This window comes from Chlorella variabilis (genome assembly GCF_000147415.1).
Source record: "Chlorella variabilis unplaced genomic scaffold CHLNCscaffold_42, whole genome shotgun sequence".
NCBI classification, from domain to species: domain Eukaryota; kingdom Viridiplantae; phylum Chlorophyta; class Trebouxiophyceae; order Chlorellales; family Chlorellaceae; genus Chlorella; species Chlorella variabilis.
The window spans coordinates 65,718-81,497 of NW_005435047.1; the positions used below are offsets into that span (position 1 = coordinate 65,718).

A 15,780-nucleotide genomic window follows, 5' to 3' on the forward strand; every position below is an offset into this window, starting at 1 on the left:
AAATGAATGGGGGCAGGAGATGGACACAAACAACAGCAACGTGAAACAAGGCCCCGTCCATTCTTTCGGGCTTCAATGGTGGTCATCTAGGCGCCCGCTGGGTGTGGGCCAATAAATCACTCAGGACTGCAACGGAACCCGCAAAGCCGGTGGGCTACCTTCACAGCAGCACAGCGCCCGCCAGGAGGGCCAGTACCGCAGCCAGCAGGCTGGCGGCGGCCATCGGCGTGGCAGCGCTGGCAGGGGTCGGCACTGGGGCGGGCGCCTCAACAGGCGAGGGAGATGGGGATGGGCTGGGGGAAGGCGCGGGGGACGGGCTGGCGACAGCGGGCGGCGGGGAGGGGCTGGGAGTGGCCGGAGGCGGGCTGGGGGCAGGTTTGACGCCCTTCAGGCCATTGTAATCGAAGTCTTCAGGCACGGTGCTCTCCCCGGCCACATCCACCAGGTTGCCATTGCCCACACAGGCGCGCGGGAAAGGAGGGAGGTTCACATAGATGCCGGGCCTGCAGAACAGATCGTGGAGGGGGTCGCAGCAGATCAGCACGAACTAAGGGGGCCTCAGGCGGGGGCGCCCTGCTCCCCTGGTTGCGTAGCGCCATGCAGGAGCTCAGGGTCGCACCACCGCATGCAGTTGGCGGCAGCAGCGGCGCTCACTGCAGCGTGGTGACGTTCTTCAGGGTGGGGTTGACCTTCTGGATGTCCTGGACAGAGGTGGAGTACTGCAGGGCAGGCACACAGGCAGCGCAGGGCCGAGGGAGGGGGGGTGAGAGGGTTACAACGACGCCTTGAAATGCACATTGTTTGGCACACCCTGCTGCCAGCTGCCACCCTCCTCTGCCGCTGAGGTGTGCCGCTGGCAAAACGGCGCAGGACACAGACCAAGCGGCACAGTGCGCACCTCCTCGGCCAGCAAGGCCAGCGACTCGCCCTCCCCCAGCTGCGTCACACGGCAGCTGCACAGAGGCGGGAGCCAGAAGGGCCAGCAGGTCAGCTCCACCCGCTGGGGCTGTCTTCATGTGCCAGCATGCACATCCAAAACTGCCTGCCCCACCAGCCACCACACAGTCGCGGTCAGCGCAGAGTCCCCGACCCATTACCGCACAGCAGGCGAGCAGCACTCACTCGACGGTGTCGGCAGGCACCACGGCGGGGATGCCCTCCGGGGGGCAGGTCTCATTCCACTCGGGGATCTTCAGCTGCAGCACACCCGCGCAACACACGCAGCACACAGGGATCAATGCCCACCCAGGCTCGGTGTTGCTCGTCTGCCGCGTCAACTGACAGCAGCAGCCAACATGGCACGCAACAGCGAAGGTGGGAAGTGGTGGGCGCTCCGGCCTGTGCATTCCAGCCTCCCAACCCAGTGGATCAGCCCGCCGCCGCTCATCAGGCGCAACAAAGACGCAGCCCGCCGGCCTCACCTTGAAGTTGGGCTGCAACGCGTCGGTGTCATTCAGCTCGTTCAGCTCCAGCATGTCCTCCAGGCTGACCTGCAGCGCCAGGCCGGCAGCGCCAAGCCACCCCAGGCTTAGGCACCGCCCGGCAGCCGCACTGTGCATCAGACACACGCATCCAGGCCAGCAGCCCCGGAGTCTGGCCGCCCCCATACAAACACACCCACCCACCCACCCACCCACCCGCGCCACTTCCACCGCATGCGCACCTTGAACTTTTGTGCGATCATGGTGGCGGAGTCGCCCGCCTGCACGACGTACATCTGGCAGTCGGGGGTGTCGTTGTCGTTGAAGTCGCGGCACTTCTTCTGGTTCCTGCCAGGCGGAGGAGGGTGGGGCGCGGGCATAGGGGGAGCAAACTGGCGTGAGGGCAGGGAGCGTCAGGTGTGGCAACCGCAGTGAGTACCCCATGCAGCGCAGCAGACACGAAGGCCACAGCGCCTTCGCCTAGCAGCCTGTGGCAGCATGAGCGGTGCCGGCACCGGGCTGGGCCACTGGGCGCAAGCGCTCACCAGCCTGGCATGCGCACATACTGGCCGGCGTAGGGCAGCGCCCAGCCATCCTCCAGGTAGTCTGCAAGGCAGCAGGCAGGGGTAGGCAGCCGGCTCATGGACACACCAGCCTGGCTGGCTTTGCGTGGCTGAGAAGCCTGGGGGGCACTTCATCATGCATGCCAGCACTGCCTGCCACCCTGCCCCGCCAGCGCTCCTCCTGGCCCAGCACAGCCACACGCCCACCCATGCTACACCAGCGCCGCCAGCAGCATGCCGCCGGCACCTCCGCCGCCACCCACCGGCATTCAGGTCCACAAGGTCCTCCTCGGTGATGTTGAACAGGGCGGCCACCGATGTGATGGTGTCCCCATCCTGCACCTCGTACACCTGGCACCAGGGCCGGTCCGGGTCTGCAGGCAGGGAAAAGGGGAGGGCAGGGGCCCATGATGGGCAGGTTGGCATGGAGCGCAGCTGAAGGGTTGCGCAGGGAGGCCGGCTCATTTGCACCTGCTGCGTCGCCACAACTCACCTGTCTCCAGCACGTGGGTGCAGATGGTACTGTTGTAGCCAGGTAGGCAGATCTCCTGGTCAATCTGGAGCAGAGACAGGTCGGCGCCGCAGCCCGTGGCCGCCTCCGTGAGCGCCTCTGCGAGGCAGCGGTGGGGAGCGGCAGCGGGTGGGGTGCGGTTAGTGGGCGCTCGGCGGCAATTGACGGCTCCTGGTCGTGACTGCGGATGAGAAGAGAGACCCTCGGGGCAATGCAAGGGAAGAGCATTTGATGCAGACAAGGGCGCCACATGCTGGCAGGTGCAAGTCCCGCCCGCCAACAGCAGGAGGGCTGGCAGCGGCCACCGTGGGGCGCACGCACCAGTTGTGACGTTCAGCTTTTCGGCCAGCTGGAAGATGGTGTCTCCCGACTGGATGGCGTACTTGGGGCAGAAGCCATACTCTGCTACCAGAAGGGACGGTATGGATGAAGGTTCAAGGACCTCCGGCATGCGCGGCGGCGGCGGCGGTTGGGAGGCGGCTAGTCAGGCGCGCGGCCCAGTGCCCCGGAAGCCGTACTGGCCCGCCCAGCAGCTTACCTTTGGTGATTGTGTCAGCCGCGACAGCGTGAAGGCCCAGCAGCACGGCCAGGAGCAACGGCGTCCGCATGATGGCCTCGCAACCTGGCTGCCCGGCACCTGCAGGCCCCAGCGCGCATTCAAGAGCTGTCAGAATGGATGCTGGAGCTTCTGGAGAGGCGCGAGTGGAAGGCGGAAGCCCGCGCTCCTCCACCTGTCGCCCAGCATATTGTTGCAAGGGACGAACGCACGTGCCTGGATTCCGCGCCAGACGTGGGTCGCTTGCCTGCGAAGAGACTTGAGATGGGCGGCGGCGGCTGGGGGCGGTGATGAGAAGAACGCGGCTTGGCTGATCTGGCCAATGGTGACGGGGCGGGCAGCGGGGGGTTTTGAATCTTCCTGGTCCTGCAGCTTCCTGAGCAGGTCTTTAAAGCCCAAGTTTGCATTATGATCGCAATACATCAGGTAAATGGAGATGAGTCTGATCTATGGTGGGGGTAGCACTGCCCAAACCCCAAAACAGAGCTGTATGGCAGTGGCCGGAGGCACCGGCGGCACTGGGCCAGGCGCCGCCAGGCGTGTGCTTGCCCTGAACACCTGACACGTCATTCACGTTACATTGAGCAAACAGATAGTCACGGTCGATTAATAGGGGGGCACAGGGAATGTACATGGAGATACAGCGGGGGGGGAACATGGGCTGCATCACAAAGTGTCTTGCTGCTCATAGCTTTCCTAGCATTTCCTGCTGGCTGCGCTAAAACCTTAATTGATGATTCTGTTCTGTTGCTATTTTGCCATTGGGGGCTGGCGGCACGCGGCTGCCGAGCCCAGCCTCAGGCCATGTTGCCGACGCGGGTGCGGGGCGTGACAGAGTTGCGGGGACTGGAGCTGTACGCCTGATTGTCTGTCAGGTGCGCGGTGCGGGTCTTGATCGTCATGCTGGGCCCAGTAGTCGTCACGCTGGCGGTGACGCCGCCAGAGTGGGCGCTCCCCAGGGTGCCGCCGCCACCGGCAGCAGCACGGTGCCTGCGGATGACCAGCCAGGCCACCGCGGCGATCAAGCACACACCGGCCACGCCGCCCACCACGCCACCTGCGATGAGATGGCAGGCGTGCCAGCAGGAAGCTCAGCACAGGCATTGAGGCAGCTGCGCACATGCCAGCTAGGCGCGACAAGCACATGACGATGCCGATGGCAGGCCTGGCTCACCAACGATGGCGCCCACGTTGCTACTGCCGCTGCTGGAGGTGGAGGCGCTTGGGGGTGCAACACTGCTAGGGCTTGGGGCGGGGGAGGCCGCGACGGGAGAGGGGGATGGAGCGGGAGACGGGGAGGCAGCGACGATGCCGTATGTGGTGATGGTGAGGGAGTTGGGGGCCATGGTGACGCCCAGCTGGGACAGCAGCACCGCCAGGCTACCGCTGCTTGCGGCCGACTGCAGCTTGGTGGCGGCGGCAGCAGGCGTCTGGGTGGGCACAGTCACAGTGACGACGGTGGTGTTGGCGGCCTGCAGGCGGCGGCGGGCCGCCTCAACCGCGCTGACGCTGACCCAGCTGCTGGGCACCTGCATACAGGAGGGGTGGGAAGCAGCAGCGGTCAGACCATGCGCAGCATGGGCAGCAGACCTTTGCAGCAGCAACAGAGCCTGTAAACAACAGAGCGGCAGCTACACCACACAAATGGAGCAGCAGCGGAGCCTGCACGCCCCTCCACCCACCCCCAGCAGGTTGGCGATGGTGGAAGCCAGCCCGGTTGACTTGGAGGCTGCAAAGGAGGTGCTGCTGATGCCCGACAGCGTCATCGTGGCCTGCACTAAGGTGGAGCTCGCAAACCATGCTATGGCAGGGAACAATTTGAGGGCAGCAGGCGAGGCACCAAGAGGCATCTGCTGCAATGGTGCCGGAGGTGACAGGCTGAATTGCTAGATGCCTGGATGTGAAACAGGCAGCGTGCAAACCTTGATGCCGGTGCTGGGGGCTGCAGCGACGGGGGAGGGTGAAGGCGAGGGGACCACAGGTGAAGGCGATGGGCTGGCAACCACGGGCGATGGGCTGGCAACCACCGGGGAGGGAGAGGTGACGACAGGCGAGGGTGAAGGTGTTGGCGTAGCAGGGGAGGGCGAGTAGGCAGTAATGGGGCCGGACGGGGTGGCAGGGGCGTTGCCGCTGGGGCTGCAGGCAGGCGGCACCATGCGACTAAGAGGGCGATTCAGCTCTTGGGTTGTGCAGCAACACAACAGCACTGTCAGAGGCTGTGCCCAACACTTCGCCTGCAAAGTCAGCAAGACTGGCGGCTGCACGCACTCAATGAGGATGCCGTTGATGCACTCAGCGGGGAACGGCGCAATCTTGACGATGTAGCCGGGGGTCAGCAGGCTGGGGTTAGCCTGCAGGGGCCAGAGGCAGGTGGCACAGACGGCACCACCGTGACAGCGGCGTTGAGGAAGTCTCAGCCTGGTCGGGCCAGACCCATGCCTTTCGTGACTTTCCTATATGCAGTCTGCTCGTCTCCCTCCTGCCTGACCACTCAACCTCACCAGCTCGGGGTTGACAGAGACCAACGAGGCGGTGGTGGTCTCAAACAGGAGTGCGATGGAGGCCAGGCTGTCGCCGGTCTTGACCCTGTAGGCGCGGCAGCTGAAGACGCCAGTGGTGGGCGGGGTGGACAGCAAGCCTGCAGCGTCAGCGGGTCCCAGGGCGCAGGCAGCAGGTGAGCAGTCCCCATCATTGCTGGCACAACACGGTCTTAACAATTTTGGGTAAAAGTCGCTGCCTCACCATTGCCGCACTCGGTCGGGAAGGGGGGAACACGGATGCGCTGGCCAGCCTGCAGCACCGTTCCCTGCTGCAGCCCGGGGTTGACATCCAGCAGTGCCTGCAGTGTGACCCTGAAGACGCTGGCGATGCCAAAGGCGAAATCGCCGGCTTGCACTGCATTCCAGGAAGCAGGCGGAGCTGTGCGTCAGCGGATGGTGGGAGGGCGGAGGAAGCCAGCGCAGCGTGGTTGCTGCTCCTCATGGACAGCAAACCGGGCATGCACCACATCCACACCCGTGCCTGCCCGCAGCTGCACACACCGCCGTAGACGCGGCAGGAGGGGGCATCGGAGTCGGGGTCTGGGCAGACCGAGGTCCAGGGAGGCAGCTTGACAAAGGTGCCGGGGCGCAGCACGCCGCCAGAGGACTCCTGGTTCAGGGTCACCAGGTCCTGCGATGCGAGAAGGGTGGGTCGCTTGGGGGTGCGTAGGTTGGAGGGGGGCGCTGTGGCAGGCAGGAAGCAGCGGCAAGCATGCACTGGGCCCAACCTGCAGGTAAATGCCAAAGGTGCTCGCAATGAAGGCCAGAGTGTCGCCGGTCTGGATCTGGTACGCCTTGCAGTTGGCCACACCGCCTGCAGCAGCGCGGCGCAGCCAGGCAGGCAGGCAGGTCAGGGGGGCTGCTGCCCTTGCAGCGGCCACCTGGCACATGCTTATCTTGCACCTGCACTGCCAGCACCCACAGCACGGTGCACCCACCTGAGTCAACGACATAGTCGCAGGCAGGGATGTAACCGGACAGGCACACTTTCTGGCCGATTGACAGGATGCCTGAGTAGCCGACGCAAGACTCCAGCGCCGCGGTCAGCTCGTCCATTTGCAGGCCAAAGCGCTGGCTGATGGACCAGAGCGAGTCGCCTTGCTGCACCACGTAAGTCTGGCACAGCACTGCGAGGCAGCAGAGCGGCCAACGGCGGCAGGAGTCGTGCGGTCAACGGCAGGCGGTGAGTGGGTGCTGCGGGCGCAGGTGCGGGATTGACTGGGACCCCTGCAGCAGCTCACCATCGCTAGCGGACCAGGCGCCGGTGGCACAGGCGGCCACCAGCAGGACCAGGAGGGCGCGTGGGGCAGCGGCCGACATGGTTGCGATTGGTGATGGTTGGCTGGCGGCGGTGGCGGGCGGTGGCGTGCAAGGACCGCCTGCAGGGAGGCGGCTGCAATTGAGGGGCGCAAGGCGGCGTGTCACAACCTCAAACGCGGCGCAGGACGAGGGGCGTAGCGACCGTAAACCGCGTCTCGGGGCATGGTCGTTCTTCGAAGGACACGATCACCCGCCCGGCCGCATCGCCTGCTGCGATGGGCCGTGATAGCTGCCATACTGGCTGCGAAGGGCACGCTGGGCCTTGGCTGGGCTGGAGCATCACACGTTGACCCACACTCCCACCCACCTTCAACTAGATGTGAGCACCTTGAAGGTGGCGTGGGTCTCCTTTGCGTCACAGCGCTTGCAGGCACCACTGCACAGAGAATGGGAGCAGTTGATGGTTGATTGCTACAGCATGCTGGCCAGCCCCGCCCTGCTTTCCAATTGTGCAAGCGATTGTGTGAGCGCTCTTTGTGCCCCAGCTGTCCACATGCCTGTCGGGCTGCCGCTTCCCTGGCGAACAGGCTGCCGCTTCCCTGGCTTACGCCGGGTCGGGTCCGGGCCCTCGCTGCTGCAGCGGCGGCAGCAGCCGCTTTGCCGCTGTCCGCTCCGGCAGCACGATGCGCCGGAACGTCAGGCTGATGCGCTCGCTCGCCAGTGCAGGCCGACGCGGCACGCTGTGCATCCAGCCCTCCTGCAGGCTGCCCGACATCACCAGCAGGGCGCCACCGCCCAGCCTAAAACGGTACTTGTCGGCGTGGTCGGCGTTGCGGCGCAGCAAGAAGTCGCGCGAGGCGCCCAGCGAAACAGAGGCTGCAAATGCAGCAGGGGCAGAGCAGGGCAGGGAACAGGCCATCGATAAATCGCGTCGCCAGGTAGGAGAAGGAGAAATGGATGGGACACGGGAGTGAGGGGACAAGTTGACGACTCAATCAATTCTTCCATGACATCTGGCCCGACGCCAGCTGCTACACGCGCACCTATCGTTGGGCGCCTTCCATAAAGCGGCTCAGAATCCGAATGCCAGGCAATGCTGTCCTGGCCGCTTCTGTACCAATTCAACAGGCAGCTGTTGAAGCCGCCGGCCGGCGCATCAGAGCCCACAGCCGCCTCGACCCGCGCCTTGAGCGCGGCCACGGCAGGGTGCCACGCCGAAGGCTGCAGTGTTGCGCCGCTGTAGGTGTACTGCAGGTCGCTGCTGTCTGCCTGGTACTCGATGAGGCGGGGCTGCAGGACTGTGCGCCCCATTACGTGCACGCTGCGCTGCTCCCAGGGCAGCTCGTGCCGCAACTGCTCAAACAGGGCTGCCGCCTCAGCGGGGGCGAGGAGGTCGGTGGCATAGCGCACGGCCGCTCCGTCACCCAGCTGGATGGTTCCCGGCCCTGGTTCCTTGCACTTGGCGCCGCGACTGCCAGCACTGCCTTTGCCTGCCCGGTGGCTGTTGTCACCTGCGACCACCCTGTTGACGCCACCGCCTGCCGCCGCCTGGGCAGGCAGGGGTGCCAGCAGCCTCTGCCTCTTGCCTGCCCCCCCCGGAGCCGCTCCATCCCTCTTGCTGGCCATTCCACGCTGCGCTAGCTGCAGGGCAAGCAGGGTTTTGTTGCGTGCCATGCAGGTTGCCTGGAGGAGGTCTCCCAGCAATCCAAGCAGGGTTGTGCCGATTCAAATAGGGGCTGTGCCGCCTGGGGAAAGCCCAAAATTTTGACAGAGGGCCAGGCTGGCTGAAAAGCGCAACCCCGTCATGCGTCAAGGGTCTGATTGCGCCGCGAAATCATCATAAAGAGGTCTCAGTGCACCGCGCAGACTGGACGCAGCTGGATAGGCCGACATGACTTCCGCAACTGAGCCCGCAAGGCTGGAGCCCCAGCTGCAGCCCGTGCCTGTGCAGCGGCGCATCACACCAGGCAGGGCGTTTAGCATGGCGCCTGGTGCCCAGCTGGTCCAGCCGCCATCGGCTGGCCGATGGGCGGCGGCGCAGCTGAAGAGCAGGCCATATAGATCGGTACCTGTGGTGCCCAGGGCCCAGCTTGTCGACCCCGGTGCACCAGGCAAAAGGCTTGTAGTGACGCCGCAGCAGCTCAATCCCAGCAAGCTGGAAGATATGCGAAAGGCAGAATCCTTTGGCCCACGGGTGAGAGCGCTCTGCGCTGCGACAGTCTCTTCTGTTCAGGTGTGTGGCCATCCAAACTTCTTCTCCTGCAGCTGGCAGCCGCTGTGCACACTGCTGTACTCCCCGCAGGGCCTGCTTCTCATCGGGATGAGCGAGAGAGATTGCCAGGCAGTGCAGTGCTGGTTTCAGCAGATGGACCCCCAATTTGTGGTGTCCTGCTGCCCGTCAGCCCTGCTGGCATCCGGCACGCTGCGGCAAGCGTTAGAGGGCGACGGCAGTAATGGTGCTTCGCTGCCAGAGTGGCCGTGGGAGCAGCAGCCGGCTGATGCACCTCCAGTGGCATTCTTCAGCGGAATGTCTGGCGAGGAGCAGGTGGCACTCATGGAGGGGTGGACGGAGCACACAGGGCTACAGGCGCCGGCTTTTGCTTCAGGCGCGCTCTGCCGCCTGAGCACACCCTGATGCACTGCAAGGGTGGCTACTGTATGTATTTAGCAGGACTTGCATTTTGTATCAACAAGGCCTGCACACATTGCTCCCTCGCTCCCTCTGTGCAGTGACTTCCACCATTCTGGACAAGCAGCTGCGCAGCCTTCTGGCCGACATTATGCGGGCCCAGGCCCAGCAGCCGCCCCCTGGCTTCGATCCGGAGCAGGTAGCGGCAGTGCAGGTTGCCGCGAACAGCAGCAGCGCTGCAGCGGCAGCTGCAGTGGCAGCCGGAGGGGAGGGAGGCGAGCAGACGCTGCGGTCCAAGCTGCAGGATTATGTGATGCTGAATGACGGCCAGCAGCAGGCGTCGCCCATGAGCCTCGATGCACTAAAGGAGCAGGTTGGTGGGCGTGCATATGAGCAGAGTGGGGCAGGTCGCGAGCTGGCATTAGCGCGGCGATCGAATACTGTGGCCTAGAAAGTTGCTGATTCTCGAGTTGCCCTGCCCGGCCCTGCCACGCCTGCTGCGTCAGATCCAAGAGAAGATGCGGCAGAAGAAGGCACAGGCGGCGGCCGCAGAGCGGCAGGCTCGCAAGGAAGCTAACCAGGATGAGACTGACCAGCTGCGGCAGGCGCTGCAGGGCGGCAAGAAGCGGCAAGGCGGCAAGAAGAATGGGGCAGGAGGCAGCAGCGCCAAGAAGGGCTTTGGCAGTTAGTGGGCGTGACAGCAGTCAACTGAGAGCAATTATGAACTGGGCTGTGACCATCATTTGTACGTCATTGCATGAAGCAACCTGGAAACAGAAAGGGGGCAATGCAACAGCTGAGCAGCAGAGAGAGTACTCTGAAAGAAGTCAGGGAGTAGAAGGGGGGGTCAAAACTGCAGTGGACATGGTTTTGTACAGGGCAGGTTGGTAATGAAGTAACAAAACTGAACTTGGGTGAGCTGTGGCCTTCCGCCAGCCAGCACAGCTGCCAACTAGCACGCTGCTACGCGGCTGGTTGCAGCATAAACTCCCATTCCGCCGCCTGCGGGTCCAGCGCCAGCAGCACATACACCCAGTGGGCCACCAGATCGCTCTCGCCACGCCGCTGGTGTGCCTGCAGGCGGGCGAGCCAGGCAGCAGGGCAGACGGCATCAGCAGCAGGCAATCTCAGAGAGTGGGCAGCACACACACGCCAGCTCATGAAAACGTTTTGGGCTCAACAATGCCAATTCAGGGGAAGTCCAGGCGCCTCAACACGCGCACCTGGATGATGGTGCGCACCATGTGCTGCCAGGCCACCAGCGGCGCCTCCACATGCCAATCTGCCGACTGCACCGCAGGAGCGGCACACAAGTCAAGCAACGGCAGCTGGGGGGCAGAAGGGTCACGCAGGCACGCTGCGTGATGCTGGAGTGCACTACCGGTACCACTCACCAGCTGGAGTGTGGGGTATTTGGTCGGGGCTGCTGCCATGTCTACCGCCTCTCCAGTGCAGGCATCCAATACATGCGTCCATTGAAAGCTACCGTCCCAAGCTCCAGCGCCACTGGCGCCCTCGCAGTCGCCTCCAGCCAGCAGGAGCACCCAGGGCGCCGCCGAGGGTGCCATGCCCTGTGCCCGGCCCGCGTAGCGCTGCGCGACATCGGGACGCAGCTGCTCCAACGGCAGCTGGCTCTGCGTCGTGGCGCCGCCTGCCGGCCCCTCGATCACCCCCGCAGCAATGTCCTCGCCGCCGTCTGCCGGAACCGGAAGAAGCGGCAGGCCGAGCCGGCGCGCCACCCCCGCCACAACCACTCCCAGTGTCAGCGGCGCCAGCTTGCGGCGATGCAGCCATGGCGGCAGCAGCAGTGGTTGCAGACCCTCATAGACCCACTCAAACGGCTCATATTTGAACCGCTGCTGCCGGTGCAGCACATCCCACAATGCCGCCGCCTGGTGCAGCCGCAGCTCGGCGCCGCCCTCGCCGGCCTGATGGGCAGGGCTGCCGCTCCCAGCTGGGATGCCGACGGTGCTCGCAAACAGAGCAGGGTGCTGCTGCCGCACGGCCGCCGCCAAGTCGTCCAGGCTGACTGCAGGCAGCTCGTGCCCCTGCTGTGAAGCGGCCTCCACTCCCGACTCCAGCTCGTGCTGCAGCGGGTCTGTAAGCTCCTGCGCCTGCCGCGTCAGCAGCGCCATCCCCTCCTCTGCCGCTGCTGCTGCTGTTGCTGCTGCAGCACGAGCAGGCGAACCTCGAGGAGCACCGCTACTGCTGCTGCCGCGGAGCCGGGGGCTGAAGCTGGCAGCAAGTGCCGCCCAGTCGGCGAGCGCCTCTCTGGTGTGCTCCTCCGCCTGAAGAAGCGTCGTCAGCTGCTGCCCCAGCCGCGTCAACAGCTTGGCCGCATCTGCAGTCACACCCCAGCACGGCAGCAATACAGTCTCAGCAATCCAGCCGCAGCCCGCACACATGCCCGGAGCGCCTGCGCTCCAAAGAACAGGGGTGTGCCCTGCCATGCCGCCCATGCATGGGGGTGGCATCCCATCAACAGCAGCCTGCCTCGCAGTGCTGGCTGGGCTGGCACCGTCCCTGGCTTGCCTGCTAGCCCCAGGCCTGGCGGCGGTGCCGCTAGCTGCCGCCGCGCCGTCGCCTGCCAGTCCAGGCTGTGGCACACCACGTCTGTGCCCGCCACACCCATCAGAGGGAGCCGCTCCACCCTGAATCTCCTGCCCATGCGCAGCAGCGCGGCATACAGCAGGGCGTCTGCCTTGGGCATCGGGCGCGCCCCGAAGGCAACACTGGACGTCAGTTGTCGCTCGGGCGCATGGCTGCACGCTAACAAGACATTGGAGTGCTGTCCCAGTATCAATTCCCAGTGTCTGGCCCGTTTGGAGCCCGTTCCCAGCTCGCGCCTCTGTTTCCGGGGACCAGGGACGTGGCCTCGGTGGCCATCAAGTGCGCCCTCCGCCCCTGCCCCTGCCTCTCTGGCTGGCCTGTTGGGAAGGAGTCAAGCCACCAGCAGCTCAGCTGGCATCATGGCTGACCAGGTGGGCGAGGCCGCTGCATCGCTGGCCGCCAACGCTGTGGATCCACCTTGCTGGCGCATCCTTTGCGTGCAACGCCTGTCGCCGGCGTCTCTTGGCTGGCCAGCCCCTGACATGCTCTCGCCGCGCCTGCCATGCAGACTGAGAGGGCATTCCAGCGGCAGCTGGCCGTCCAGCGCGGGTGAGGACGGGGCATCCGACGGGCAGGAGGCGGCCTGGGGGGAAGCGGCAGGGAGCAGCCGCCGCTCCCGCTCGGTGGCGGCCAGTGGCGGCGCTGCTGCTGCGTTGTTGCAAGTCGCTGGGGTGTGTGCAGTGGGAGACGGCTACGCCTGACGTACCCTGCTGTCCCCATCCGCCTGCAGCTACAACAAGCCCGCAAAGAACATTGTCGGCAAGGGCGGCAAGCGGTGGTACAAGAATGTGGGCCTGGGCTTCCGCACCCCCAAGGAGGCTATTGAGGGTGAGCACAGCTTGACGCAGGGATGTTCGCCCGTACGGAAGGGCGGGGGAGGGGAGGGACCAGCGTCAAGCTGCGGGCCAGCAGCATGGCCACCTGCAGTGGCGTCCAGCTTGCTCGCTCGTGTGGCGGCGCGCGGCACATCGGTGCGGCAGTGCAGCAGTTCACCATTACGTGCAGCACAGCGCCGGACACAGCAACATGATGCAATGGGAGTCAGTCCTGCAGCTGCGGTGCAAATTGGAATGGAAGATCAAGTGTCGGCAGCGCAGACGCTTGATTGGCGGCAAAAGAGCATCATGCAAGCGTTTTAAACGCTTGCAAGCATTTTGATAGCGGCATGCGCACCTCCAGCATAGGCAGCAGGCAGTATGGGATTGTGGGCAGTCTCAGCGACCAGAATGACAAGCAGACAGCGCAATTGCTGCTGTGCTAGCCACTTCTGACCCTGCCAGCCGCCCAGCAAATGCGGCGCACAGCCAGGAGAGGGACTCCGACCTGCTCAGCATTGGCTGGGCAGCAGATGGCTCCACATGCTGCAGCAGCAGCAGCAGCGGCGCAGCAGTCAGCCCCGCGTGCTGCTAAGCCCGCATGTGCTCACCAGTGCTATGCACCCGCGCGGCACTCGCTGTGAAGGGTGAAGAATACGGCAGACCTCTCACCTTTTCCTGTCTTTCTTTCTTTCTGCTCCAGGCAACTACATTGACCACAAGTGCCCCTTCACCGGCAATGTCAGCATCCGCGGCCGCATCCTGGCTGGCAAGGTGCGACGTCGCCTGGCGACGGGCCTGCTAGTGTGGATGCTGCCCGTTGCTGCTGCCATTTGTGCATGCATATGGGCCGGCCATGCTGCGCCACAACGCTGCGCTCGGCACCAGCAGAGGAGTGCCGGACTTTGGGAGAGCATGTGGCTGACAGGAGTGGCGACCGGGGCGTCAGCTGATGGCTCGCAGCCTATCTCGGAGCAGGGCCCAAGCGGCGGCTCAGCAGTTCAGCGGGCAGCTGCTTTGTTGGCGAAGCTGCCAGTTCCGGCTGGAGCATGCCAATGCGCTTTCTGGGATGCGCAAGGGACGAGGGGGCAACCACCGGCAGCTGCCTCCCTGCAGCATAGCTCGTGGCAACACGCACCGCCCCCCCTCGCCGCCCCGCCGCGCTGCTGCCTCCCAACACCTCCCATTTAGCTGCCCGTCTGCTCACCTCTTCACAGCCCGCTTGCCCCCGTCCCCTCTCCTGCCGCTGTCCGTTGCAGGTGAAGAGCACCAAGATGAACCGCACGATTGTGATGCGCCGCGACTACCTGCACTTCATCAAGAAGTACCAGCGGTACGAGAAGCGCCACACCAACATCTCCGCCCACATCTCCCCCTGCTTCCGCTGCAACGAGGGCGACAATGTCATCATCGGCCAGTGCAGGTGCGCGGCTGGCGCTTGCCGAGGTGGCGTTTTGGATGGCGCGGTTGCATTCTTGCACGCCATGCAAGCATGCGTGAAGGTGGCCTGCGGAAAAGGGGCGCACCTACATCCTAGTGCGCCCTCTTGCGCCGTCTCCTGCCCCCCGTCCTGCTTTGCCGCCCTGCCTCCCACACAGCATCCCCCCGCCCTGCCTCCCGCTGCTGCAGGCCGCTGTCCAAGACTGTGCGCTTCAACGTGCTGCGCGTCATCCCCGCGGGCGCCGGCGGCAGCAAGAAGAGCTTCGGTGCCTTCTGAGCGCCCCAGCCTGGGAGCAGCAGCAGCAGCCGCGTGGCGCGGAGCGCGGCCGACCAGCGGGCCGCCCAGTGCAGCAGCAGCACCACTTTGATAGGATTGCCTGGCGTTCGCCCCGGCCGTTGCCGCCGCGTGTAACTCGCACCCACCGTTCTGACCAGGGATGACGCAGCGAGGGTCCCTGTCTGTGCTGGGAGTGGCAGAGAAAGACAGCAGCTGGTTTGCAACGGTGCGGGGCAGGCGGTGCGGGCAGCAGATCCTGAATCAACAGAAGCTGCACCCTTCCAAGGATGGCTGCTCCTTAGGGCCTCGCCTGCGCGGCCGCCTCCCACGCCCGGGATCATGCTTGACCAGCACCCTTGGCAGGGACGTGCTCTCATCGAAACATGCTCTTATAGCCCCAGAAACACGCCACACAATTGAGACAGGAGCATTGGCCACCAAGGGTTCACAAGGCAGTGCCTCGATAGCTTCTCCTCACCGCCAGCGAGGACCTTGCATTGCTGACACCCTCCACTTCCTGTCCACCTCAGCTTCCTCCAAAGCCACTGCCTGTTTGCTCCCCGGCAGTGCCCCAGAGTCTTAGACAGTGCCTGTGGCTGGGTCTGCACCTGCTCTTGCTCTCCTGGCCCCTCCCCAGCCTTGGTTTGGCAGCAGGCTCCTAATGGAGGCTGGCCCAGGCCTAGGCAGCGATGTAGGCACGCCTGGCCCCCTCCAGCCGCCTGCAGCAGCCACTGGCGGCAACTGGACTCCACATGCACCGTTGCTGACGCCTTTCGCCCTCCTGCCGTCTACTGAGATGCTCGACACGCCCAAAAGCATGGTGATCTGCGCGTCGGCAGCAGCTTCAGCAGAGCAGCTGCAGAGGGGCCTTTCCAAGGCTTACCGATTCCACTGCTCCCCTCGCCTCCTGCAGAAGCCTCTGCCCTCTCCAGAGCAAGCTAGGCTTGACTTCCTGACGGTGGAGGGCCCCGGGACCCACCCCCAGGCCCTGCACCAGCCCGCTGCACCGCCCGCCGCCACCGCCGTAGCCGCCGTGCAAGGCTTCGCTGCGCCGGCACCAGTGCTGGCGGCAGGCAGCGGCGCGCTGGCAGGGCCTGCTCCTGCACCCCATCTGAGCCCCCTGCACAACCAGAAGCAGGCTGTCACCACTGTTGCTGA

The 15,780-nt window shown here is 64.9% G+C and overlaps 6 protein-coding genes across 6 annotated transcripts; 2 read left to right on the forward strand and 4 right to left on the reverse strand.

Annotated features, from left to right (window-relative positions):
- Nucleotides 1-266: 266 nt before the first annotated feature.
- CHLNCDRAFT_59444 (hypothetical protein) lies at nt 267-3,315 on the reverse strand (the record flags this gene model as incomplete). Its single annotated transcript, XM_005842796.1, has 13 exons — nt 3,299-3,315; nt 3,034-3,132; nt 2,817-2,897; nt 2,478-2,594; nt 2,248-2,358; nt 1,967-2,027; nt 1,664-1,769; nt 1,422-1,490; nt 1,123-1,196; nt 899-953; nt 655-719; nt 383-503; nt 267-293 (listed from the first exon to the last, which is right to left on the reverse strand). The coding sequence occupies exons 2-13, from the start codon at nt 3,101-3,103 to the stop codon at nt 267-269; spliced, it is 957 nt and encodes a 318-aa protein (XP_005842858.1). The 5' UTR covers nt 3,104-3,132; nt 3,299-3,315.
- A 533-nt stretch (nt 3,316-3,848) lies between these two features.
- CHLNCDRAFT_142550 (hypothetical protein) lies at nt 3,849-6,911 on the reverse strand (the record flags this gene model as incomplete). The annotated part of the gene is made up of 11 exons (XM_005842797.1): nt 3,849-4,108; nt 4,226-4,580; nt 4,734-4,823; nt 4,974-5,187; nt 5,320-5,402; nt 5,553-5,689; nt 5,794-5,946; nt 6,093-6,222; nt 6,320-6,405; nt 6,530-6,718; nt 6,833-6,911. 11 exons carry the CDS (start codon nt 6,909-6,911, stop codon nt 3,849-3,851), a joined length of 1,776 nt encoding a protein of 591 aa, XP_005842859.1.
- Nucleotides 6,912-7,530: 619 nt separating this feature from the next.
- On the reverse strand, nt 7,531-8,294 carry CHLNCDRAFT_13108 (hypothetical protein; the record flags this gene model as incomplete). The annotated part of the gene is made up of 2 exons (XM_005842798.1): nt 7,531-7,727; nt 7,895-8,294. Coding segments are annotated over 2 exons (597 nt in total), but the record flags the coding sequence as incomplete, so codon positions are not given.
- A 721-nt stretch (nt 8,295-9,015) lies between these two features.
- CHLNCDRAFT_142552 (hypothetical protein) lies at nt 9,016-10,169 on the forward strand (the record flags this gene model as incomplete). Its single annotated transcript, XM_005842780.1, has 4 exons — nt 9,016-9,045; nt 9,154-9,307; nt 9,582-9,853; nt 9,987-10,169. 4 exons carry the CDS (start codon nt 9,016-9,018, stop codon nt 10,167-10,169), a joined length of 639 nt encoding a protein of 212 aa, XP_005842842.1.
- A 56-nt stretch (nt 10,170-10,225) lies between these two features.
- CHLNCDRAFT_59445 (hypothetical protein) lies at nt 10,226-11,615 on the reverse strand (the record flags this gene model as incomplete). Its single annotated transcript, XM_005842799.1, has 3 exons — nt 10,226-10,554; nt 10,704-10,769; nt 10,875-11,615. 3 exons carry the CDS (start codon nt 11,613-11,615, stop codon nt 10,444-10,446), a joined length of 918 nt encoding a protein of 305 aa, XP_005842861.1. The 3' UTR covers nt 10,226-10,443.
- Nucleotides 11,616-12,416: 801 nt separating this feature from the next.
- On the forward strand, nt 12,417-14,622 carry CHLNCDRAFT_37706 (hypothetical protein; the record flags this gene model as incomplete). The annotated part of the gene is made up of 6 exons (XM_005842781.1): nt 12,417-12,461; nt 12,599-12,639; nt 12,821-12,918; nt 13,609-13,679; nt 14,165-14,328; nt 14,535-14,622. The coding sequence occupies exons 1-6, from the start codon at nt 12,450-12,452 to the stop codon at nt 14,620-14,622; spliced, it is 474 nt and encodes a 157-aa protein (XP_005842843.1). The 5' UTR covers nt 12,417-12,449.
- Between the last annotated feature and the right edge of the window lie 1,158 nt (nt 14,623-15,780).